The sequence below is a fragment of the Typha latifolia genome, chromosome 9, assembly GCF_019914945.1.
Source record: "Typha latifolia isolate L0001 chromosome 9, TyphaL0001v2, whole genome shotgun sequence".
NCBI classification, from domain to species: domain Eukaryota; kingdom Viridiplantae; phylum Streptophyta; class Magnoliopsida; order Poales; family Typhaceae; genus Typha; species Typha latifolia.
Window position 1 is genome coordinate 1,381,443 of NC_133094.1, and position 25,013 is coordinate 1,406,455.

A 25,013-nucleotide genomic window follows, 5' to 3' on the forward strand; every position below is an offset into this window, starting at 1 on the left:
ATATGAGTATATATGGGTTGAAAAAAAATAACTCTCTCTAACTTTAGCTAACATATATTAAACCACACAGTCTATGCTTTAATAAATTATTATTTTGAATTAAACACCAGCGAAATATTGTTCGAAACTATTAGGCTGTTAAGCCGAGTCACTAAGCCCTTAAACTATTAAATATATATTTTTATAATAATTATTTAAGAATTAGAGTTGATCCTACTATCGAGTTAGCTATCAATTTTATAAGCTATTGCTGGGTAAGAGAAGGAGCGGTGGTCAAGGAGATGGAAATATGAAACCGAAGGAGGTCGGAAAACCACGGCTAATGCCGTCACAAGGGAAGACGACGTTAGTTCACATTGTACGACACCCAAACAAAACGCCACTTGGAATTTGAGAACCCCGAGATATGACTCAGACCTCTCCTGAGAGATCCACGTCTCATCTCACCCTCCGACGAAATGACCAACATGCCCCTCCACCCAGCCCCAATTCTTTATTAAGAAAGACAAAAGAAAAAAAAACGGATAAATAAAATTTATGTGTAAGATAAATTATGTAAGAAGATTAAATTGTGAAGGTGTATGCTTATAATGATTTTTTTTTTTATATAAAAAAAAGGAAAGCCATAAATGAAGCAAAATGAAGTAAATTAAATAAGTACCTGCAGTGCACTGCTGTACCTCCATCGTAAATAACAAAGTTTGCAGGGGGAAAAGGGCTACCGAGTTAGCTACGATAAACTCCAAATTAAATCGCTTTCAAATCGTGTCCGTCCTTGGCATCTCGCGAGAAAAGCCACGAGAAGAACCAACCGCTTTAAACAAACCCGAGGCCTTGGACCAGTCGGTCCAAGCTCGCAAAGAAAGATAATATTAATTAATTAATATCCTGATTAAAAAGCACCAACTAATTCCTTTAATTATTATAAAAAAACCCCTCGAAGGAATTATAAGCCTCAATTAATTAATAATTACGGCAAAAGTGAGGGGGCGAAACGGGAAAGCGGACACCAACGACTTACTCTTTCTTTCTACTGGTCGTCGTCGTCTCTCTTCCAGTCTCCAAGAAAGAGATAGCCCCTACCTCCCGACTCCCACTTCGCCGCTCGTTTGCTCCGATCTCCGCCTCGGGATTCACGGTACAGCCCACGGAGGTCGTTCCGCGGGAGGATACCCGTCCGATCGAGGTCCGTATCGCCGGAATCGGTGCTTCTTTGCTCCCGATCGGCCAATTTGTATGTTTATTTGGGGCTTTGTGCCTGTTTCTATGCCTAATCACTGGTTTCCTTTGTGTTTTTAGTTTTATGATCGGTGTTTTAGCTCTCGTTCAATTTTAGCTGCCGATTGGGGGTTTTGGTTTAGAAGAAAAGGTTTGGAAGGGTTTTTAGGTGATTTGATAAGCTATTTGAGGAAGGATTAGTGTAGAGCTTCTTGATTTCTTGCTGTTATTTATGATTTCTGGTTCAATAGGGTGGAAATTTTTTATTTTTGGCTGTTTCAGGTGAAAATTTTCTAATTTCTTATTTGGAATGGACTGATTCCAGGTTATCGTGCTACGGGCCTGAGCTGGCAGAAGCTCGGATGATAGTGAGTGGCGAGGGAGATAAAATTAGTAGTTGTTTGGATTGTTAGGTTGGATTTGTGAAGATGGTAGAAGGTCCCAAATTTCCTGGGATTATGGGTAGTGTAGGCGGGCATGACAACGGCTACGACATGGCATATTACAGGAAGCTCGGGGAGGGCTCAAACATGTCTATCGATAGCCTTAACAGCCTTCAAACTACCAACCATGGGGGTTCCATCGCCATGTCGGTGGATAACAGCAGTGTTGGGTCGAGCGACTCGCACACAGGTATCCTTAACCATCCAGGACTCAGGCCTGTTCCAGCTGCGAATTATTCTGTCGGTAATAGTGTCTTTAGACCTGGCCGGGTATCCCATGCATTGAGTGATGATGCGTTAGCTCAGGCATTGATGGACACAAGGTACCCGACAGAGACCCTCAGAGATTATGAGGAGTGGACCATTGATTTGGGGAAACTCAACATGGGGATGCCCTTTGCTCAGGGAGCTTTCGGAAAGCTTTACAAGGGCACTTATAATGGAGAAGATGTTGCCATTAAGTTGTTGGAAAGGCCAGAAAATGACCCAGAGAGAGCACAATTAATGGAACAACAATTTGTGCAGGAAGTAATGATGCTTGCTACTTTGAAGCACCCAAATATTGTGAGGTTTATTGGTGCATGCAGAAAACCTATTGTGTGGTGCATTGTTACTGAGTATGCGAGGGGTGGCTCGGTTAGGCAGTTCTTGATGAGAAGACAGAACAGGTCTGTCCCACTGAAGCTAGCAGTCAAACAAGCATTGGATGTTGCCAGGGGAATGGCCTATGTTCATGGGCTGGGGTTCATCCACAGGGATCTCAAGTCGGACAACCTTCTGATCTTTACTGACAAATCCATTAAGATTGCAGACTTTGGAGTGGCTCGCATTGAGGTGCAGACTGAGGGGATGACACCAGAGACAGGAACATACCGCTGGATGGCTCCGTAAGTTCAAATATATTTGTAACTGTGATGCCAATGTCTTTGATGTTTTTTTACTATATCCAACTTTCAATTTAAATCTCATGCCATGATTACCTTTCAGTTTTGCAGCCGCTAGTTTCCTGCTTTTGTCGCATACTGCAATTTTGGCACTTTATGTTCAAAGCTCTCTGTTTTTTTTTCTTTCAAAAACTTTTCTGCATAAATTTGAATGTTGCAACTTGTGCTTTTCCTGGAAACATGACCATAGGCATATTGATGTTCAATTATATATGAATTTTTGGAATCTTATTATTCCAATATAGGTTCTGTATGTAATTTATGCCGTCATCATTATGCATTGATGAAATATAACCTATTTCCCTTATTCTACTATTATCCTTTCTTTTGATACTCTATTCTATCTTAATGCACCAGTTGCTTTACCTATTCCAAAAGGTGACTGTCCTTGCTGACATCTACTCACAGCCAGAAATTTGATTCATCTTCAAAGCACATTTTATACATGACATCTTCTTTTTTTCTCCTTGTTATCTGATACTAAAGATCTTAGAAATATATTATTAATAAAAAGCAATTAAGCATGCAATGTTGATGTTTATAATAATTTCTTTATTGCCTCATTGTGGTCATCTACAGGTGAAATTTCTTTTGTTCTATATTGACTCAAGCCTCAAGCTGTCTGATTCATGCTAGACATGTGTACTCCTTCATGTAGAGTACAGTAGGGAGTTGGGACATACTGACAAAAGTTGATTCAGACTTTTATCTGTTATTTTGGTATTTTGGTTTGCTGCTGTTACTATTATTTTATGCTTCTGTTTACTCCAGAGATTAGTTCTATTTCTGTTCCTTTTCCCTCTTTCACTCCTTACGGTTATGCATGTTCCTGTCTCCTGTGTGAACCATTGTCTGTGTGGTCCTTTATGCTCATCTCAAAAGCAAAGTTACATTTTTGACTTGTGGATAAACGTATTAATCTGTTCTTTTGGGTTTGCAAATCCTCTGTTTATTTCAGAATGTTAACTAAATTGGCAACTGTGGCTCTGAAGGCATGTCAGTTTTCCATTTCAGTTTTTTAGCTATGCATATGCAGAAATATGTCTTCATACATTATTCTTATCAACTTTTGTTATCCTCCAAAAAATCATTGACAAATGGCATATAAACGAAGCCCAGTATGCCCATAAAATTGAAGAGTCAAGTTGGCAGTGATTTGTGTTTTAACTTATAAGCAGCCATAACCACTACTTCATCTTTAGTTCCATCAGCCATCAACTATAATATGATTATTTCACTTGATTTTGTACAGGCCACATAGATAGGGGCCATGAACACTCTGTATTATGTGAAGTGTAACAACTGCACATATTTCATCTTTGTTCATCAATTATTTCTGCTCTTTATCTCTCTTTGGTGAAAATGTGGACTATTATAGTAATATGTTTTCAGTAAATTAGGTCCAGATGAGAACCATTAGATTGTTTTTCACAGTTCCCCATTGAACAGCAAATTGGTCAAACAAATGTAGTCATTGACTTCTCCTCCTTTACATCAGAGTACAGCCGTTGGAACTTGTCAGTCCAATGTGGAAAGTACTATAAGATATTCTTGTGGATGTCACTCTCAAATGAACTTATTCATTTAATAGATGTAAAAGGTTACTTCGGTTCATCCTTTGCTTAGCTTTGGCCATCTAACGATTGTTTTGGCTGCACAGGGAGTATATTTCACACTCTAAACAGTCCCCAACAATGAAGATAAATATGAGTTTATAGGTAACTCATGATTCAAGGATGATCATTGTGTTTGTATCAAATGAGTAACAAAAAGAAAATTCATTTAGTGATTTTTAATAAAAAAATTGACATCTGTAAGAACTAACTAAAAGTATAAATATAAGTTTAAAAAGTTGGCATAATATAATCTGATTAAAACTCTTATAGGGAACAGAAGAGAATAATTAGAACATGACTACTCATCAGATCTCTTAGTAGCCTAATGAAAAGAAGTAAATGATGACTACTTTTTTAATAAATAAGCAGACGTAAATGGACATATATGGAAAGTAAAAAATGTAGAGAGAGCAGGTTGTCAATCTAATATTCTTGCCCAATCAGACTCTTGCAATGACATATTAAACCTTCTAAGCAAGACAACAAAAGCACAGATAACAAAACTGTAGAGAGAGCACGCTGTCCATTATCTGAATTTATTCTCTCCTAACGCATGCGACAGAAATTGCAAGTAAGTTCAGATAACATGCATTGCCACATACTAAATGTAAGTTTCGGTATGCCTGTTATGGAAAGGCACATTTATATCTATATCCGTTTTTCTGATGACATGCATATAAAGGCATACAGCCACAGAATCATGCATGTGCAGGCATGAGGTTACTTACTTTATCCTCTAATCGCCCACCTTATAAAATACAGTAATCTTCTGAGTATGACATCATATTTTTAGCCTCCAATTGCCTACTGAATTTTTGGTTGTCTCCTAACCTCGACCTAGTAGTTCTTCAGCTCTGTATATCCTTCCCTTTAATGCATCCTACTTTGGTTTTATTTCAGCATGTCTTTTTATGATTTACTTTCTTTTCTTCACTGATCTCATGTTTATTGTAGCCTATATTTCTATTCTGAAACTATCAAATTCTATGGCTGCCAGCATTGAGATGAGATGCAGTGAGATTGTTCTTGTCATTTTTCCTCTCAGTGCAGCACCACAAAACTTTAGTTATTACGAGCATGACAATATATACTCTCGATGTTTCAATCTTTAGCTTCGAACACTGTGTGTTATTGTTTGTTAAATAGAAGATATAAGCAGTTGGTGGAACCTTTCTTGTCTCCATTTTAAATCCGGCTTGGTGATAATATCCCTCAATCTAGTTTTGTGATAGTGAAGGTTTGGTATATGGCAAATAATGATAACTTTTCTGAATCTAGTGAAGGATGATATGAGTTTAAATAGATGACCTCAATACTTTATTGAATGAATTTACTTGCTTGTTTCCACTTTGCTTATTTTATAATAATTTTCCTGTGGTACCTAATTTCTTCTGTGCTTCGTAAATACATTCTTAATTTACTGCAACAGTTCCACTTTTCTTTATGTTATACGTATCAATTTTCTGCAAAAGTGGACTTTATGACCTTGTTGGTTGCAGAGAGATGATCCAGCACAGACCGTATAATCAGAAGGTTGATGTTTATAGCTTTGGAATTGTCCTGTGGGAGCTAATTACTGGTATGCTTCCCTTTGCAAACATGACAGCTGTTCAGGCCGCATTCGCCGTGGTAAACAAGGGTGTCCGTCCAATCATACCACATGATTGTCTACCTGCACTTGGAGTGATCATGACCCGTTGCTGGGATCCTAACCCTGACGTTCGCCCTCCCTTCACCGAGGTCGTCAGAATGCTCGAGAATGCTGAGATGGAGATTGTGAGCACTGTTCGCAAGGCACGCTTCAGGTGTTGCATTTCCCTACCAATGACCACTGACTGAGACCTCAACATGAAAAAGAAAAAGAATATTAAGAGAGAAAAAGGCAGATTCAATGTATTTATCATATTAATAGATTGACTGCTGAAGTAGAAAATTTGTTGCGCTTGTGGACATCTGTAGAGATGCCTTCACAGAATTATATCTTCTAGATTTACTCTTCTCTTTCTTGTTGGATGCTTTGTTGTATTAAAGTTGCATAGCTTATCCCATATCGTCAAACTTGTTATCTACCTAGATGGAATGTTTCTTTTGTTGATGAGAGCTACACATTCTGCTGCTTGTCATGTGATGCCGCCACTCATAAGACGTGCATGATTTGTTGCCAACTCCCTATGCCATAATTGCTCGTTTTGAAGCATTATAATTTATTCATAATTGCTTCGATAATTGATGCTGGATGCGATGGATGCTGCTGCTCCTGCTTCTCTCTCTCTCTTTTGGGGAAGACGCAATGCTTGCTATTAGTTCCCAGATAAACAAGCAGTCTTCTCGTTCCACTTCATTCACAGATATAAACTTCCATTAGTGCCCAGATTCTTTGTCAGCGCAATACGTGTCATTCGTGAATGATATACATCAGTATGCCATTGTGAAATTGAAAGTCTTAACCTTAACGTGGAATCTTCACAAATTTTTCTTGTTTTCCTATTAATACCATTACTACATCACAGTCCATAAGTCACAAGTTTGCTACATGGTCAAAACATTATTGGTACGATTATAATACAATCACAAAGAATGATACCACTCCAACAGTATAAGAAAAAGAAAAAGGAAAGTACAAAATCTATCAACATGTAAATAAAACTGTAAATAGAACAAGAAATAATCCTGGCACACTCGCTGCCCTTCGTGTCCACGATGTCGCAAAACTAGCTTCAATCATGATATTAAACCTACAAGTTGAGTTAGATGGATCGACATTAGTTACGGTTGCGAGGTGCGAAAAGTCGCAAGCCCTGTCATCCTGATCATTCTTCTGGTAATAGCTATTGAATGCATATGAGACATTCCCTCTAGCATCCAGATCGCCACAGGAAGTCTTATACCCAAGACTTGTGCAGTCTGCATTGCCACATGCATAACTCACGCTATCTCCAATCTTTGCGTCGTCAATGCTCACCGAAGGCTTGAGCACACACCACTTCTTCTCCAAATACTTGACATTCTTGGCTCCAACTAAACCTCCAGAATTCATTGAACTGAGATTGAGCTGGTACTTGGGTGTGCCATCATAGTAGAAGATACCCCAGTGCCTCTCAAAATTCCCTGGCTGAATGCTCTTGTCATCCTCATCGATCAAGCTGAATAGATAGGCGTCGACCGGTCCAGGCCTTAACGGCGTCCCCTGGCCCGACGAGATGTGGGTCAAGAAGCCTTGATTGAATTGACTAGCATACTGAAGATTTGCATTAATGTCTCCATCAGTCGGCCAACCAATCTCACCAACGATGATAGAAAGATTACCATAACCATTCTTCCGCAAGGCGGCCACCAGAGTATCATGGTTAGCATCAAAGGTGTTTGTATACGTGATCGAGCCATCCACAATAGCACTCGCCGATCCTTGGAAGAAGGCGTAGTCCAGTGGGAAGTTAGGATCTTTGTAGAGACTGATGAAGGGATATATGTTGACAGTGAACGGGCCACCGTTGTCATTGAGGAATGTGACAATAGAGAGCACGAGATCATGGATGTCTGACCGGAAATCGCCGTCAGAAGGTTTTCCGCTCGGTGATTCATAGACGCCGGCGTTAAGGGGGACGGTGACTTTAACCTGACTGCTGAGCCCAGCTTTTATTAGAGCAGCCTGGATGTTCTGGAGAGCTGGAAAAGTAGTTTGAAGGTAGCTCCCATTGTAAGTTTGTAAGAGTGGCTCATTCCCTACTGCTACATACCTATTGATTGATAAAAACAGACACAGATTTAATGGCATCAGGAGATCATACAATAATTTATAGGTCATGTTTCTTTAGCTAAAGGATGAATAAAATTCAGCAGCAGACTTCAGAGAGAGTTTTTCACATTACAATCAAAATGTTATGAATATAGCAAGGTAAAAATCTCATTCATATAAACACTGACTTGATTAATAGATTGTTAGTGATCTTTCCTTGTCCATACCAAAAAAAAAGGGTTGTTACTCCTTAGAAATCCACAATAATACTAAGAAAGTAGTACCATAAATGAACATAATGCAAAGAATTTCACAGAGAGGATGATCAGCTAGAGAGGCAGTAACCTGACATCAACTCCATCATTGACATACTTGGATACATTCTTCGCCACCCAATTCTCCGCGGTCTTCTCGCTCGCTGCGAGGCCGGCGAGCAAATCATTCGGGATGCCGACCATCACCTGGATCCCAGACTTCTGCAAGGCATTCATGATCTCATCCTCAGCATCAAACAACTTCACCTTCTGGAATCCATTGTCCTTCAGCATCTGAACAACCGTATCAGGTGGCAAGGGGTGGCTTGCCTGAGTCCCCCAGTTCCCCCCAATCCCATTCACACACCTACACCCCACCAAACAAAGCCATGACACCACCTTGAGAAACCCAGTGAACCACCCCATCTCCACACCAATCCAACTATGGAGTACTTCTCTTAATTCTACCCCTCAATCAAACTAACTAGAGCCCCAGAACTGGGACTAATAAAGCAGCCCAAAAGAGGAAAAGCACATATCATAAGTCTAAAGACAACAACAGAAGCAAAACCACAGGGGAAGCAATGAAAATAAAAGTTGCAAGAAGTGAAACACAAAAGCAGAGAGAGAGAGAGACCAATTCAGACTTGGTGTCCTTTAGCTTGGAGACGGCCTTGTAAAGAAAAGAGCATTAAGAGAAAGGTGGACTGAGAAGAGTGGAAGGGGGAAAAGGATCTTGTTCTGAAGTGGGAGGTGAGTTGAAGTATCTATCTTTAGATTAAAATTTATGCTTACAAACGTACACTAGTAGTATAAATTGCTTGTAGAATGTTTACAAAAGTAGTAATAGTTTAAGTTTTTAGTATCAGAATCAGAATGCGATCTTATCTAACAGTAGTGCTTGTGGGCAATGCTTTCTTCTTATCTTTATGATGAAGACTGACTTAATTATAGGAGAACGAGAGCGTGAGAATGACAACATTTTCCTCTTTTTTTTCCTTCTTTGGATGAAATTTATATTTATATTTGTTCTTGTTTTGTTTTGTCTAGCTGAAGTCTTTGGAGTAAAAGACTTTTTAAAGAGGCAGTTAGTGGATGTTATACGTCACTGTGGAGGTGTTACAGAGTCAGCCTGATACGTAGCTACTCTGACCACCAAAATATTATATATATATATATATATATATATATATATATTTAACAAAACCAACCCTCCTAAATATTTATTTTACGTCTCTAATATATTTTAAAATCTTAAATATGAGAGTAAATATGTTTTAGAAACCCACTGACTTATATACAAATTTTAATTTTTTTTAAAAAATCGTAAGTCGCTTAACTGAAAATTGATTTATATAGAAATTTCTTTCTAAAACTTAGGCAATTTTTTTAGAAAATTTAAAAATTTTATGTATTTGATAAGTGATTTTTAAATACATCTAATCTCTTATGTAAGTTTAGAAAATAGATAAGATATGTAAAAAAACATTTTACTGAAAAATAAACACCTTATATTCTATCTTTTATCTCGCTGTATCTTACTTTGTAATATCTAAAAACATTTACCGGATAATTCTCTTTTAAAAATAAAAAACTAAAATATTTAAAATACCGCTAATTTGATCTTAAAATTTGGGTCCTTCTATTTTTACTTCAATCTTTACCAAAAACTATTCAATATCTATAGTTATTTTAATTCATCTATACAATAATCATTTATTAAAAAAAACTAATGTTGTTTTGAAGGCCTTAAACATTACAATACAGGGTTTCAATTATAAATATTTATATAATAGGACGTGAATAATAATAAAGTTTATAATAATCTTTTCACAAAACAACTAGAGATATTAATGATAATAATTAAAGCATAAGCTAACTCTTATCTCTATCTAAAATTCTACACTAGTAGTTAATTGAAGCCAGCCACGTTCTTTTTGCATAGAAATAATTGAAGCTCGTCATTTTGGTCGTGTCTTTATCATCCATTATCGAGAATTAAAGCATGCATTGCATATGGATGAACAAATTTATGTGGATGGCAACAACCAACCAATATGTAAATAATGACAGACATAAGGGGCCATTCTCGTTAAAATAATAATAATAATAATAATAATAATAAAGTATATTTAAATAATCTTAATATTACCAAGCTTGTTATAAAAAATTCAAATTGAAAAATAACTGGGAGGATATTTATAAAATATCTATGTTTTGTGCCAAAGCCTGTTGGTATTTAGAGGGGTGGATACACCGAGTACAAACATGCACAAAGCCCAAAAAATAAAAATAAAAATAAAAATAAAAAATCTAATATTAGAATTTAGCGGCAATTGTGATATTTAAGAAGTTTTTTAAGGGCAATTATGTAACTTGACGGGGTCTGGACTGGACTAAGCCACATCCTAGAACGGTCCGAGATCCGTTTATTTGGACCGGTCTAGGCCCGGCCTGTGATTGGTTTAGCCTGGCCCGATCCACGAGCACCCCTTGTATCTATATATAAAAAAATATCTCTAGTTTTATTAATTCTGCAATATATCGATTTCTCTAATCGTCTCGGTCTTCTACTAGGGTTTCTTCGATCGGAGAAGAGGAGATCGGAGAACCGGAAGCGATGTACAACGGAATCGGGCTGCAGACGCCGAGGGGATCGGGCACCAATGGATACATCCAGACCAATAAGTTCTTCGTCAAGCCACGTCCTGGACCCAGCAAGTTCGGCGGCGGCGCCTCGGCCGGATCCGGCGCCGGCGAGATGGCGTCGCGGAAACCCAACAAGGACATACTCGAGCACGACCGGAAGCGCCAGATCGAGCTCCGGCTGCTCGTCCTCCAAGAAACCCTCGAGGACCAAGGGTACACCGAGACAGAGATCGCCGAGAAGGTCGATGAGGCGAGGAAAGCGCTCGAGGCCGAAGCAGCTGCCTCATCTGCAGGGGCGGATAGAAGCGGGGCAGACGAATCGCGTGGTTCCGCCAATAAGAGGTTTTGCTCGCTCACGTCGCTTCTGGCTGTCTTTCTACCGCTTTCTTGTTTGTAAAGTTGAGTTCTTGATAACTTCTTGGAAAATTTCGTGTTTTACTCTTATGGATTGTCATAATTTGGAAGATGAAACTGTGTAGGATTAAAGAATTTGTTTTAAAGAAGTCTCTTGACTTGAAAATTGCCATAATATGTTTTACTGAACTCAATCTTTTGTTAGCAAGAGTAGATCTTTAGCTATGTAGTTGTTGGATTAAGGTATGTTAAAACGTTTTGATGAATATTTCGGTGGTGCGCAGAATCATTTGAATAAAAGCAATAAGGAATCTCTTCTCAGCTTTATATGATATGTGTTTTATGAGTTTAAGAGTTAATGGGTGAAGTTCCACTAGAATTTAATTGCAGTGAAATGGGTCTGATCGAATAAGCTTTGGGTGATTTCTAGTTGGCCTGGTCAAGTTTCTAGGGACTAATTTATGACTATAATTGTCTTATTGCACTTGAAGTGCTTTTTGTGTGATATAGTCGTAATGCTGACAAGTGTTAAATTAGTCTTCTGTTGCAGGAGTTGCTAAGTATGTATTAGAGAGGCTGAATCAATTGCAGAGCTCCAGTTTAAACTGGAGAAATAATTTAGGCTATTTGTTGCAGCATAATCTGCATGAGAACAGTGCATGACAAATGTTTCGACACAAACATGTGAGAGACAGAGGTTTATATGCTGGTATGCTTGAAGAGTATTAATAGGGTGTGGTAGTTTGCTAGTTATTCAGTGACTCAGCTTGTAAAGGAAATGAAGCATTACTTCTGTTTCAATTTCCACATACGAGATACTAGGCATCCAACTAGGTGGGACTTAAGTACAGCCTAGTAGTTGGTAGAGCGGAAGGCATTTTTTTCTTATTAAATGCTTATCAGAATGCTTGTCGGAACCTTGCCTTGAGTTTTTGAATGCTTGTTATGGTAACTTATTGATTAGTTCATTAGAGGGGCAAAATAAAATATGCATCTGATGTTGTGCCATGGTTATAAAATATATTTGTATAGTTATGGTTAGTTGGTGTCACTTATATTTTTAGATTTTCAGGTTTTCTGCCACGCAAAGCCATCACATTGCTGCACGGAAGGAGAAACAACTGGAGACCTTGAGAGCAGCCCTTGGGATAAAAGATGCGAATGAAACTTCTACAATTGAACATCAAGAGAAAAAGCAAGAGGAAGAAGAAAGTGATGTTGAATCTGGAGAACTGGTAGATGAGAAACATAAGAATCAAAATGAAGATCTGATGGATTCTGATGAGAAGCTAGAGAAGTATGATAATGAACATCGGGATTCCAAGAATAAGGGAGGCCTAGACCTGCATACTAAAGTTTCAAAGAATGTAGAAGAAAGGGGAAGGAAAGATGAGGGAGGCAAAAAATTCAGAAATGATGAGCCAAAACATCATGGCGATGATGTTAAAAAGGGCAAAGGTGGTAATGATTCTGAGAGTGATAGCAGTAGAAAATATGTTGGTGGAAAAGATAGGGGAAAGGGAAAGAGTTCTCTTGGGCGTGATTCTAAAGATGATTTGGAGAACAAGAGTAGCAAGCTCCTAAAAAAGACATCTGAAAAGCAGGAAAGAAATGGTAAAAATCAGGAAACTAGTGATTCAGAGTCAGATAGTGATTCTGACAGGGAAGACAAGAGAAGAGAACACAAGTATCTCAAAAAGCACCAGAGGCATGGCACTGATTCAGAATCAGATAGCTATGCTCAGAAGAGTAAAAGATCAGTTGTGAGGCAAAAGGCAAAAAGTAGAAAGCATGATTCAGAGGATTCAGACTCTGGAACTGATAATGAAAGGAGAAATAGGAAACAGATTGGGAAACGTAGCAGAGTCAGCAGAAGCAAGAGAAATGATTCCAAATCCAATAGTGAAGAGGAACATTCTGTCAAGTATAAGAAGTCTCGCAAGTCTACAAGAAGGCGTGGTAGTGATACTGACAATGATTCTGAATCTGATAGGGAAAAGGACCGCTCAGTCAGGTACAAGAAATCTACTAGAAGGGATGGTAGTGACAATTCTGAAAATGATGAAGACAATGGAAAGGAGAAACTTGGCAAGCACAAGAGAAAGGATGAAGCAAAGTATTTGGAAACTGACAGACAAAAGAAAAATGCCATTGATCTTAAAAAACATAAGGAAAGCAGCAAAAGACATGATTCTGAGGACTCAGATTATGACATTGGTGATAGAGAGGACAAAAGAAGTCATACCAAACCAAGCAAAAGGCATGCAAACTACGAATCTGACTCCAGCAAGGAGAAGAGAAATACAGACAAAAAGTTGAGTGATCATTCCAAATCAAGGGGAGTTACTAAAGAGAATGAGGAACGTAACATAGAAAAGAAGAGGCGGAATGATACAGGTCATGAGAGCTCTGATACTAATAGTGGAGAGGAAGATAACCGCAAACATGCTGTCATGCACGGAAGCTCTGGAAATAAGCAAGAATCAGCGAGTGATGACAGTGAAAGCCAGAGCTCTGCTTTTAGTAGTAGCGACACAGATTCTGATCTTAGCGTCATGAACAATAAAGAGAAACACGAGAGAAGAAAGTTAGACAAAGGTGTTTTTCGTACAAGTTCTGAGAAGAATGACAAACAGCACATTTCTGCTTCAGTAGAACATAGCTCTCGTCGTAAGACTGAAAGAGAGGAGGATGATCGGATAACTAGAAGTGCTTATGATAATGAAACTAGAAAGAGAGAAATCTCAGACACCAGAAGGAAATTTGAGAGAAGTAGCTGGGTTGAAGGAAGACAAGAAAGTAAGGATGCTGATGTTCATGGAAGACAAGATGGAAGGGAAAAGAGAAAAGTCGAGGGCGATGACCTTGCTGCCAATGTGAAAAGTTCCAAGTTCAGAACCGATGATTCAATAGAGGACAAGAGGAAGGAGAAGGAAAGCAGAGGAAATAGGGAATATAATCATGGAAGTCGGGAGGATCAAAGAGATGACCTTCCGAAGAATGGAGGCACACGGTCGTCGAAAAATTACTTCATCGAGGATGAGGATAGGAGCAGAAAGCGCAGCATAGATGAAGAAAGGTATGATTCTAAGAGGGCCCGATATGAAGACTCACGGCATCATTCTAGGAGGGACAGATATGATCATCATTATTCTGAAGAAGGCAGACACTCACGACAATGAGGCTGTGGACATCTCTTAAATGGTAAGCGTCATGTACCTCCACATCTACAATAGCATGGGGAAGGGGTTGAATTAGAACTCTTTGAACATGTGAACTTATTTTGACATAATTCATTGGTCGTTGGGGCTTGTTAAACTTGAAATTATGAAAACCTTGCTGGCAGATAGGTTAAATACTGAAAGCAATCAAATGCCCTATAAGATTACCTTAGATATGCAGATTTCAATTTTTTTTTCCAGCAATGCTTATTTGGACCTGGCTCAACATGGAGCTGAATGGAGGATTAAGAATTTATATAGCGAACAAGAGATTGTTGTTTTCTAGTATTATATGCTTCAAATTAGGAACAGTTGCTAGTAACTCTATTGCGGCGAAAGTTTTGTATCTTTAGGTGGTATCCATCCTTTTGTTCTTCATGATTTGACAATCCAACTGTTTCCCTTTCTTCTGCAGGTATGCCATGTATTCTTCCATGGAGTTTGCTTGGAATGATAAATCACGGTAGAAGCATCTTGGGTTCGTCAGTGCTGTTGTGGCTGCAAACTATGCTTGTTTTAGACTTAATTATGATGTATCATAACATGTTTGTATTTCCAGCATGTATTAAGATGTTCCTTTGAGACTAATCACTTGTGTGCCATGTTATTACGTGATCCCAAGAGGGTGACTGGAACAACTTTTCTATCTTGGTATGTGATGCTATTTTCAATTTTCTGACAGACTATTAAAGAAAGTAAACTTCTATCAATAGAAGGAGCATTCTTGTGGAGTCATTCTATTGTCAGTTTCTCTGCTTTAGCTCAAGGATGTCGAGTATGTTCTACAGCTATCTACTTGCAGAGCATCAACAGACGAGATTTGAGATTCAATAATGCATCCAAGAATTTCACTAGGATTTGGCTGCAAATTGCAGGAAAAAAGTTTGTGTGCCCACAAGCAGCATAAAAGAAGATGAAAATTTTTACCTAACACACAAATGACTGATTGCGATTTAAGTACAACATCTGCCTAACATTGTGATTGTATACTTGCTACACAAACAGTGTAGAAGAGAGTATGTGTAACCTGCCTCGGTTGCCGAGATCTGTGATTAACAAATCTTGCTGTAATGTGAAATGCTCCTGTAATGTAATACACCTGTTGAATTCTGCATGTCATAATTGTCTGCAGAGTATAGTCACAAAATCTTCGTGGCTGTAGTATTTTCTCTGGTGAATAAGGAACGCGTACTATATTACATGGCTCTATACCTGGAAGGAAAAAATTTAATGACATGAGTTGCAAACATTGCAAGGGTTACGAAAGACTACAGAAATCAGAAAAGTAAGCAGTATTATTGTCACAATATGGTTTTGAATATGACTAACCATTCGCTGTTCCATATTTGAAAAGCTCAACGAGGTTAGAAAAACAATAATAATATGTAAATCACAGAACAGAGTAAATGATGTTACCTAAGTTTCTTTTTAGTTCAACTCGATTACAGTGTCAGTCAATCTACGCCCGCTTGTTTCGAAAGGGAAGAACAAGACAGCCATCCCTGAAATGAATAGTACAAGTTCAAATACAAGTACTGCGGTCATCTGATGACAACCATGTACCAAACCAACAGCCACAAGTGGGCATAGGATTCCACCAATTCTCCCAACTGAGCTTGCAACACCAATACCAGTTGTTCTTACTGATGTAGGGTATATCTGATAAAGGGAAAAAGAAAACAAAGAATTTAAGAGGTAGATTAGAACAAGGGATGTGCATTACCACCTTTGCAACAAGATGTAGTCAAACTTATAAGCTCGCAGAAATTAAAGAACTTTTGCACACATGGAATCCTTTTTTTCCCCCTTCTCTCTATTCTATTAAAATCATGTCCTGCCCAGTGCCTACTAGTTAGCAAGTGAAAAAAGAGAGGTTAAAAATCAAGGATTTTTATGCCACATGACAGGGTTTGTTAACCTCGTGTAGACACAACCTTAAAATCTTGAAAGGTTAGGATCCACATGATTCTCACATCTATCACCTATTTTTGGGGTTCATTCAAGAAAAAATTAATTATAAAGCTAAATCCTGTCTTAAAAGATCCTACTAAATGACAAACTTAAGAAAATTGAACAAGGTAGCTAACTTAAATTCTGCATCATTAATAGAGCCTAAAAGAGGCATGAGGTATACAAGCTAGAGAACATATATTGCAGGCAGGAGGATGTATGTTGATCACAATAGAGATATGAAAATGTAGTTAAGCAAACAGTCAGTTTCCACAGAAAAGTGATTAGGATAATTGTACTAGAAAATTTTCATTGTAGTGTTCTTAAATGTAAAATGATCAGCACATAAAACATTATGTGTTAATGTAAATACTCTTAATTCAGTTTTGCATGTTCACTTTTATCTACTACCGTAACCACCTATTTAAAAGTTACTCTTTTACATTTAAACAAGCAAAAATAAACAACAGTATCAATATCTGAATGACTGAATTTCTTTGCTAACCTCTGGAGCATATATGTATACAACATTGAAGCTTGCTGAGATGCAAACTCGAGCTCCAAACAGGAAAGCTGTTGTTAATGCTGCTGTCTGATGAAATACCAATGGAATTAAGCAAATGCAACTAATGAAAAGCATGGAAGACATCGAAAGTTTCCGACCAATCCTATCCACAGTTACAGCTGATAGAAGAAGCCCTGGAACCTCTGATTACACAAACAAGAATAGAAAATTTAGAAACACAGAAACTGCATATGCTTATTAATTTTTCTTTTCTGAGGAGAATGTGTCTAGGTTTTATAACACACCTGCAAAGGTGGAGATAAACACATCTTTGTATAAGCTAACGTCATTGGAGTGGCTTGGTTGCATCTCTTTTGATGCACATGTGCTATGTCCATTACTTAGCTCAGTAGTCAGTAAAACAATACCATAATATGAAAATGCATTTCCAAAGAAAACCACCCAAAGAAGAAGAGTTGATCTGAATAAGTTTGGTGTTAAAAGCCTTAAAATAGCCTTGATGCCTCCAATTTTAGAATCTACATCATCATCGATGCTATTGTGCTCCATAGAAACCAAATGTGCGGATTCACAAGAATCAGAAACTTCATCAAACTCAATTTTGTAATCAGAAACAAGCTTGCCGGAGGGAAGCGTTACATGATTTACTCTGGCCACCCTTTCCAAAATATCCATTGCATCGTTTATTCTTCCTTTCATGCATAGGTATCTTGGTGACTCAGGTGTGACAGAATAGAACAGGAGCAGAAGAAAAGAAGGTAAAGCAGACAAAACTAGCAACCATCTCCAGCCAAATTTAGGCATAACAGCCTGCAAAAAATGTTGGTGAAAGATTAGATACTTCTTCTTTTTTTGACAAACCAGGCCTCAAGGATTAGATACTTAAATTGGTATAAAGTAAATTCAGATTGAGTTAGATGGATGCTGCATGATTGGACTTAGAACATTCCAACCATTAGTTGGCTTTATTTAATAACAGAATGTCCAGAAATCAACTCTTTGTAATCTTAGGCCTAAATCTAGAGATACACTATTCTCCACCACCAATAGACGCTACATAATGTAGAGAGAGCATTTTTTAGAATGTACTGGTTCTATTACATTGAAGAGAATGGAAATGAACTAACATAACACTAACCATGATGCCAAAACATAATGCAGTGAGATTGACTTTCAAAAGCTTATCTCCTATAGAAATTGGAGTTGGAGCAGAAAGTCATACCCATGCAAGGGAAGCCTCCATGATAGTGCCAATAGTCCAAAAGGCTGAAAATATCACCATCCAAGTCCCCCGATTTGTAGCAGGAATGAACTCCAAAAACCAAGACGAAAGTACAGGTCCTCCTCCCAACCCAATACCAACCACAAATCTTAGAAAAATCAAACATATGTAATTGGGAGCAATTGAACTTAAGAGACCAGCTCCACTAGTTATAAGGGCTGTGAAAAGAAAACCCTTCCTGGAATTACAAGACACAAGATACATGAATCTAGTATGAAGTTTCCCAATTGAGGTGCAAAACAATAAACATTGTGCATATATCCTACAGGTAATATATATCGCACACACACCAACAATGTATGTAATGCAGTATGATAATAAAATGCCAAAAATGGACCTGCCTCCTTCCGTAGTTGTCTGAAACAATTCCCCAAGTATAAGCACCTAATAGCATCCCAACAAAAACAACACTTGTGATCATACTCTCTTGGTGAGAAGAAAGCTCCCACTGTAACTGCAATGATGGCCCTATGAATGAAAGAAGCATCATTTCCATTGCTTCTGCAACCCAACCCATCCCAGCATATGCGAGCACAAAGATTTGGAAGTTACCAAATCCCAAAGACATGAGTGCTTCATCCACTGTATAACTAGATCCATCTCCCATCTGCGAATACCCAAAAAATGTCTAAGATCACTCATATTTTGTTATATCGATCTAATGACCATTGTTCTATCCGAGTGATAAAATTTATCATTACTGGGTCATGTATAATCATAAATATTTGGACTTTGAACAAATTGCGAGTAGCAACCGCAGAAATAACTGCACAAACTCTTAGATCCAATAAAAGTTTTCTTCATTCACGAGTCCAAATACAATTCTTGCATAATGATCAAAATAACTGAGGAAATATATCAAACAGGTGAAGCACAAAATAAAACTTACAAAAGAATAAGAAAAAGAGATTTAAAGAACTAATTAATGAATTGGGGGATAGATGAACGAGCAGAGATTGCAAGTCATACAGTCGATATCCTTTAGCTTAACGCGGCGAAAGATTCATTGCCTGCTTCGGGTCGCCCAAAAGGAACGAAATAGAACAGAAGGGGGTGTACATTTGACCATTTAAAAAGTCAATCTTGGCAACCGCTACGGCCTACGGGCAAAATGGATCCCAGAAAATCTCAGGCCGGCTTGTGAGTTGCAGGACTCGCCATACTGGCCCAATTAGGGCCCATCTCTCTCTCTCTCAGCTTAGAGAACTGGATTCATTGTGGGCTGATCCAATGCAAGTCAGTTCGGCTGCGCCAACCCCGAGAACATTAATCATGAACCGCACCTACTCTAATCATGCAAATCCCTTTGTATTCAACTTTGGATGATCATGATCAATGTGTTGTCGCACAGACATATAGATTGACCCACACAGAATAAGATATCTAGTCGGCTCAAACTCAGCTCATAGAAAATAAGATATCTAGTCTCCTTGTAGGATTCTTGTCTTCAACAAGATTTAGTTAATAGTCAATGACAATGACAGTTGATTCAGTTAAAAAAAAACGTCAATTATCAAAATATTTATAATGATAATAATAATAATAATAATAATAATCAGCAGTGCCAATTTTGCAAATTTTATCACACAATTTGCAAGAACATCGTATCAGGCGTTGACAGTATAGAAAAGTTAAATGGATCAAAAATACAAAGAATTGGTTCTGGATAACAGAGAAGAAGACGAATAGCAAATCATGCAGCTTCTTTATTCAACTCTCTGTGGCTGATCATATGTATGAACAGTAAGTATATACACAAATATGCCACATTACGCCTCTACATATATGTTTCTTCTAAGTCTAGCTCGCCGTCTTCATCACTGAAAATGGTAAGCCTTTGTTACAAGTTCAATACATTGACAATCATAACTTAAGACACCATCATGCAGAGCCCACCATGATAGTCAAAAATAGATAAATACGCACAAAAGAAGACATCCTATTATTACATGAGGCATACTCTTCCCTAAACTAATGCGCGTCGAGGAACACTTCAGCATCTGAAACGGATCACGATACAAGAAATATCATCCTTGCTCTTCCTAGCCAATGCCTCTGTTGTCAAACGCTTCGCTGCAGCTTGGGGGTCCTTGACGCCTTTCACAATATCAACAGCTTCCTGATTTCTCATTACCTGTATGAAAAGGACGAATGACAAACTAATTACATCCCCTTTGCCACTATCAGGCGGTCAGTGTATATTTACAAAAATCTGGAACTTCTTGCACAATGTTTTAGATGAAGTGTAGAAATAAGGAAGAAAATAGACAGCATAACTAAAGCAGACATGATCAGAGGAACTGTGTCTTATGCCAACATACCAAAATTTATCACCTTAAGAACAAAAATTTAAGGTGATGCCTATCTGGTTACCATATATTTATTCCATGTACAGACGAAGTGCAAACACTTGATTCATAGAATCACGGCTCATATTTTCCAACAGGCAAAATGTTTTAAAATAACTGCTTCCCATCTCTCACCTCAATAGGTGGGAAAACATACAAGGCCAGAGAAGAAGGCTTGGAATTAGATAGAGATGAATGTCCAAAGCATTCTCTAGCATGTACTCCTCTATCATGTACTCAGAAAATTGATGCCAAATATGGACCAAGTGCTGGGTAAAATAACAACTAAATTGAACACAATATAGAAGAAGGTCATAGGAAATAAGCTGCTAACCTTCCATAATCCATCACTTGCAAGTATGACAAACTCTATAGACGTGTCTATAGGTACATGTCTAACATCAGGTTCTGAACTTAAATGTGCCTTAAGACTTTGATCGCCAAATGCCCTTGCAACTGCAAGTTGGCCATTTACACGAGGGACATCACCTGAAATTATACAGAAATATATTAAAACAGTAGCTTTAGAGATATATTAAAACAGTAGCTTTAGAGAGCTAACGTATTCCACAATAACATAAAATGGAAAACACATACCAGGAAAGGTCGTCACAAAACCACCTTGCTTTTCTATCCTTTTGCGTTCGGTGTGGGGTTCATGGTCAACGGTGAGTTGATTTGCGGCACCTCTTTCACACACAACAGCTCTGGAATCGCCTATATTTGCTATCCACAAGTCTTTTCCATCAACAACAATAGCTGTAACTGCTGTTGAACCTCCAGGACCCAGTTGTGTCGAATTTTCCAGAATATATCTGTTTGTGGAACTGTAAGCATTTTTTATTGCTTCCGCAGGGTTTTCCCAGAACAAAGGCTGTTGTAGTTACAGGAGAAAAAAAATATATCAATTACATCATTTGATACCCATAAGAAGGTGAATCTTCGATCAACAATTCATAACTTATAAGCTTGCCTTGTAGGAATAAATTGAACCCACAAACAAGGACAAAAGAAGATACATTGAAAGAAGAGAGAAGAGAGTGAAGAGTAGAACAGAGTGAAGTGACGGTGTGCTAGGAAATTGCCAAACTCTGTTTAATAAGATAAACTTAGAAAATAGAAATGGCAAATGCAACTTACTTCATTGAGTATGTTGGCGAACAGATTATCTCTCAAATAACTTGGCACGCTGTCTCCCAGATGGCCATCAAAAATAGCAAAAAGTCCAAGTTCGTGACCTTTTTCGTATTTATACTGTGCAACATGGTAGTCTTCCATTTCATGACCTGATTTCCCTTCCACCAAGTGAAAGCCATGTGTAACTTTATTACTTGACATTTTACTCCGTCCTTTTCCGGTATCCGCTGATGATGAATTAAGACATGCAGCATTCTTCATAACCATTCCAAAGAAAGAGATCAGAAACTCCAATTCAACTAAGATTTTATTATCAGTTAAAACAGATAATAGGAAAGATGCAAGCATGCAAAAGAATTCAGGAGGTCGACTTAACAACTTCAATTGTCGCAAATATGATTTCGGTATTTTACAAGCTTCTAAAGTTTTTGGTTAGAACACCAAAATTAAAATTTTACAACTTAAGGAATTCATCATTAATTGCATACATAACTGTTTCACCAAAATTGATTAATAAATGCATGAGGTAGAATCATTGTTTTCCTATTGCCATCTGTTGAGAAATTTCCCATCACAATATGTTGTGAAAATCTTACATCTACACATCAGCAAAACCTCAATAATTCTTCATCATTCTATATTTTAACCGACTAAAATTAGATCCATATAAATCTGATTCCAAATCCTTAAAATCCTATGTTTCACCTTAAAGCTCTTTCACCATATCTTCATCCTCAACCATATGCTAAACTTTATCCAGCACAACCTCGCTAGGTCTACTCTTGCAGCTAAGTGGACTTAGCTATAGTCGATAGATTTTTTTTGGTTGGGCAAATGATTGACAAACTTAAGACTGTTCAGAAAGATCTACTTACCATCGCTCTTTAAGATCAAACGTTAATACTCCTCCCACGACCTCCTCCTATTTAATATGTTCAATTTTTTTTCCTCTCTCCTCTGTTCTTGATTTGGGTTTCATCTATTTCAGATGCTGAGCAAAAAATCCTCTAAAAAGATGCCACCTTTTCAGGTCAAAGAAGCGATCAAAATCCTAAACTCAAAACCCGAACAACTAATTTTAGAGATGTTTTGAGTAAAAACAGAAGAGTTGGTTAAAAAGACCTGGATTTGAGCGATACCTTGATCATGTTGAGGAACTCGGACCTCTTCCTGGTATTGCCGGCAGTCGAAGAAGAGCACAGCGACAACGATTGCCTCTCCATTCCCCCTATCATTACCAGCTTCCAATCTAATAGAAAAAAAAAAAAATTCTAACCTCTATATCTCTCTTTCCTTGAGCTCTAAGAAAAATTTCTGAGGAGGAGGAAATGGGGAATTTTTTTGCTGGGGGAGATGGGTTATGGAGCTTTGTTTGGTGGGAGAAAGCCGCGGATTGTGGACCCCGCGAGGCACTAGAAGCTAATCGTCTGATGGTGTCATCCTTCATTTGCCGGCGCCTTCCAAGAAATTTCGCACGTCGTCCGTTGACCTGAGAGAAATCTATGGCCTATGGCCTATGGGCGTCCTGTTCCCGCCGCTTGTGATTAACGTTGTTGTGCTATTTACGTCGGGGGCTAAATGTCTCGCCATTAGATTTAGACAGACTTGGAGGTCTTGGATTAGGATTCTCGCTAGTGATACGAGATCCTCATCCAAATTAGACTCGTCACATTTATTGACTTTAATCTATATTTATTTGTGACTACGAATTGCGTCTTTTATCTCCATCTCCTAAACTCTGTAGTGTTTATAGCGATAACCAACGCTAAAAGTAGAATTTTTTTCAACCATGTTGGTTGAATCTAAGAGGGACTACAACTTTGGAAGTGCAGCAAATTTTGAGATTAAAAAAAAAAAAAAACTTCTCATACTCAAATCTTTCCCACACACAAAATTATTATTATTATTATTATTGTTGTTGTTGTTGTTGTTGTTGTTGTTGTTGTTGTTGTTGAGAGGATGACACTACGATTAGGCTCTGATGAACAAAAGTGAAGACAGCGGCTGCCAAAGACAAACTGAGGTTTCCAAAGGATGACAAGGATATTGCCTTCTTTCTCTCGTCATCCTTATCAAGCCTTTTACGTTTATTCCACCATTTGCTTCACTCTTATCATCTTGAATTGGTTCACACTTATCTCTTTTTGACTAATGCTAATCCATTGACTCAAAATACAAGAGGTTAAATGGCATTCCCATACTTATTTCTTTGACCTCTATAGTATAGTTTGGTTCTTGAGGAAAATAGTGATGATAACTAACAGATGCTTACTCCACCTTGTAAACTATTCCACCATATTAGCTTAACATCATGAGCAACGACTTCACAGTTTAGAAGCTAAGAAAGCTTAACCTACTGCTCTTTTAGTAATTGAAGACTCCAAAATTACCAAAGGGGCTACTAATTTCGATGTCCCTCACAAATTAATTAATCGATCACATAAGACAGAGAAGAAAACAAACGGACTAATTAACTCTTATAGAGTGAAGAGGTGATTGGCGTTTTTGGTTATACTAACTGCTAACAGGTACTTTCAATCAATTTTATAAAATATCATACAATTATAGCCGTAAGAAAATTAAAAAAAAAAAATCAAGTTGTTGTGGTAGTATTCTACTATTCTTTTCTTCAGCTAGTTAAATTTCTCTTAATAAAGAGAGAAATAAAAGACTATGCAAGTCTGACAGTTGCTGATCAAGCATAGTGGGCTATAACAAGTCCAAAAGAACATTAAATAGGCCAGCAATTAATAAGAAAACAATGGAAAGCCTTATAGATTGACCGAGTCTATTGGGATATAATCCAAGGTGCCTAAAAAGTATCAACTATCTCTAAGATTTCTCTGTAGCCCAGCAAAAGAATTATACTTTAGTGCGTGCCTGGCAACTCTGTAAAACAAATTCAGAGCAATATATTACTCTTTAAATTTAGTACGTCCACTATTAAAATACTTGCGATTACCTTAGGAATACTAACAATACTGTGTTTGTATGTAAATTTTGGTATTCAATGGAATTTTTATATCATTATATGCGTACAGTTTGAGCTTGTCGTATCTAATTCCATGTTATTATTTAAAGAATGGTAGAAGAGTAACCATTGGAGAATAGAAATAGAAGCACCGGAAACATGGGCTATATTGTCATTTGTGGGCCTTGGGCATAATTGAGGCCCATGAAAGGTAAGGTGCGGACGAAGGCTCGTGCCACGTGTCAACGCGGTCGAAAGCGGCGCGCGTCATTGGGGGGAGGAAGGAAAGCTTCAAACTAAGGACGCCGGCCAAATGGGTGGGGCCCAGAGACGCGGTGACCGCGGTTCCCCGGAAACGAGCAAC

At 38.0% G+C, this 25,013-nt stretch overlaps 5 protein-coding genes across 10 annotated transcripts; 2 read left to right on the forward strand and 3 right to left on the reverse strand.

The window, feature by feature from the left end:
* Positions 1 to 947: 947 nt before the first annotated feature.
* Positions 948 to 6,269, forward strand: LOC140795221 (serine/threonine-protein kinase STY13). 2 transcript variants are annotated; one of them, XM_073147665.1, is made up of 3 exons: positions 948 to 1,186; positions 1,544 to 2,548; positions 5,721 to 6,269. In XM_073147665.1, exons 2-3 carry the CDS (start codon positions 1,647 to 1,649, stop codon positions 6,058 to 6,060), a joined length of 1,242 nt encoding a protein of 413 aa, XP_073003766.1. In that variant the 5' UTR covers positions 948 to 1,186; positions 1,544 to 1,646; the 3' UTR covers positions 6,061 to 6,269. The 2 variants fall into 2 exon arrangements, with proteins under 2 accessions (XP_073003766.1, XP_073003767.1); XM_073147666.1 differs by having other exon boundaries at positions 978 to 1,234.
* Positions 6,270 to 6,746: 477 nt separating this feature from the next.
* On the reverse strand, positions 6,747 to 8,860 carry LOC140795736 (glucan endo-1,3-beta-glucosidase 6-like). The gene is made up of 2 exons (XM_073148483.1): positions 8,303 to 8,860; positions 6,747 to 7,958 (listed from the first exon to the last, which is right to left on the reverse strand). The coding sequence occupies exons 1-2, from the start codon at positions 8,635 to 8,637 to the stop codon at positions 6,851 to 6,853; spliced, it is 1,443 nt and encodes a 480-aa protein (XP_073004584.1). The 5' UTR covers positions 8,638 to 8,860; the 3' UTR covers positions 6,747 to 6,850.
* A 1,813-nt stretch (positions 8,861 to 10,673) lies between these two features.
* On the forward strand, positions 10,674 to 15,170 carry LOC140795737 (uncharacterized). The gene is made up of 3 exons (XM_073148484.1): positions 10,674 to 11,202; positions 12,287 to 14,418; positions 14,851 to 15,170. Exons 1-2 carry the CDS (start codon positions 10,832 to 10,834, stop codon positions 14,394 to 14,396), a joined length of 2,481 nt encoding a protein of 826 aa, XP_073004585.1. The 5' UTR covers positions 10,674 to 10,831; the 3' UTR covers positions 14,397 to 14,418; positions 14,851 to 15,170.
* An 84-nt stretch (positions 15,171 to 15,254) lies between these two features.
* LOC140795738 (organic cation/carnitine transporter 7-like) lies at positions 15,255 to 19,260 on the reverse strand. 5 transcript variants are annotated; one of them, XM_073148489.1, is made up of 8 exons: positions 19,163 to 19,258; positions 18,746 to 18,800; positions 18,531 to 18,661; positions 18,134 to 18,367; positions 17,196 to 17,721; positions 16,891 to 17,093; positions 15,852 to 16,094; positions 15,255 to 15,647 (listed from the first exon to the last, which is right to left on the reverse strand). In XM_073148489.1, the coding sequence occupies exons 2-7, from the start codon at positions 18,798 to 18,800 to the stop codon at positions 15,864 to 15,866; spliced, it is 1,380 nt and encodes a 459-aa protein (XP_073004590.1). In that variant the 5' UTR covers positions 19,163 to 19,258; the 3' UTR covers positions 15,255 to 15,647; positions 15,852 to 15,863. The 5 variants fall into 5 exon arrangements, with proteins under 5 accessions (XP_073004590.1, XP_073004586.1, XP_073004588.1 ...); XM_073148485.1 differs by having other exon boundaries at positions 18,531 to 18,800; positions 19,163 to 19,257; XM_073148487.1 differs by having other exon boundaries at positions 18,531 to 18,800; positions 19,083 to 19,182.
* A 619-nt stretch (positions 19,261 to 19,879) lies between these two features.
* On the reverse strand, positions 19,880 to 23,308 carry LOC140795437 (probable protein phosphatase 2C 44). The gene is made up of 5 exons (XM_073147987.1): positions 22,818 to 23,308; positions 21,682 to 21,933; positions 21,139 to 21,415; positions 20,876 to 21,030; positions 19,880 to 20,327 (listed from the first exon to the last, which is right to left on the reverse strand). Exons 1-5 carry the CDS (start codon positions 22,911 to 22,913, stop codon positions 20,187 to 20,189), a joined length of 921 nt encoding a protein of 306 aa, XP_073004088.1. The 5' UTR covers positions 22,914 to 23,308; the 3' UTR covers positions 19,880 to 20,186.
* Positions 23,309 to 25,013: the final 1,705 nt, after the last annotated feature.

Coding starts and splice junctions, on each gene's coding strand:
- LOC140795221 (XM_073147665.1), top strand. CDS start 1,647: ATGGTAGAAGGTCCCAAATTTCCTGGGATTATGGGTAGTGTAGGCGGG. Junction 2,549..5,720: donor ACATACCGCTGGATGGCTCC/GTAAGTTCAAAT, acceptor TGTTGGTTGCAG/AGAGATGATCCAGCACAGAC.
- LOC140795736 (XM_073148483.1), bottom strand. CDS start 8,637: ATGGGGTGGTTCACTGGGTTTCTCAAGGTGGTGTCATGGCTTTGTTTG. Junction 7,959..8,302: donor AATGATGGAGTTGATGTCAG/GTTACTGCCTCT, acceptor ATCAATCAATAG/GTATGTAGCAGTAGGGAATG.
- LOC140795737 (XM_073148484.1), top strand. CDS start 10,832: ATGTACAACGGAATCGGGCTGCAGACGCCGAGGGGATCGGGCACCAAT. Junction 11,203..12,286: donor CGTGGTTCCGCCAATAAGAG/GTTTTGCTCGCT, acceptor TTAGATTTTCAG/GTTTTCTGCCACGCAAAGCC.
- LOC140795738 (XM_073148485.1), bottom strand. CDS start 18,800: ATGGGAGATGGATCTAGTTATACAGTGGATGAAGCACTCATGTCTTTG. Junction 18,368..18,530: donor ACAACTACGGAAGGAGGCAG/GTCCATTTTTGG, acceptor AATTCCAGGAAG/GGTTTTCTTTTCACAGCCCT. Junction 17,722..18,133: donor TGGAGGCTTCCCTTGCATGG/GTATGACTTTCT, acceptor CATTTTTTGCAG/GCTGTTATGCCTAAATTTGG.
- LOC140795437 (XM_073147987.1), bottom strand. CDS start 22,913: ATGATAGGGGGAATGGAGAGGCAATCGTTGTCGCTGTGCTCTTCTTCG. Junction 21,416..21,681: donor TCGCCAACATACTCAATGAA/GTAAGTTGCATT, acceptor TAACTACAACAG/CCTTTGTTCTGGGAAAACCC. Junction 21,031..21,138: donor TTTTGTGACGACCTTTCCTG/GTATGTGTTTTC, acceptor GTATAATTTCAG/GTGATGTCCCTCGTGTAAAT.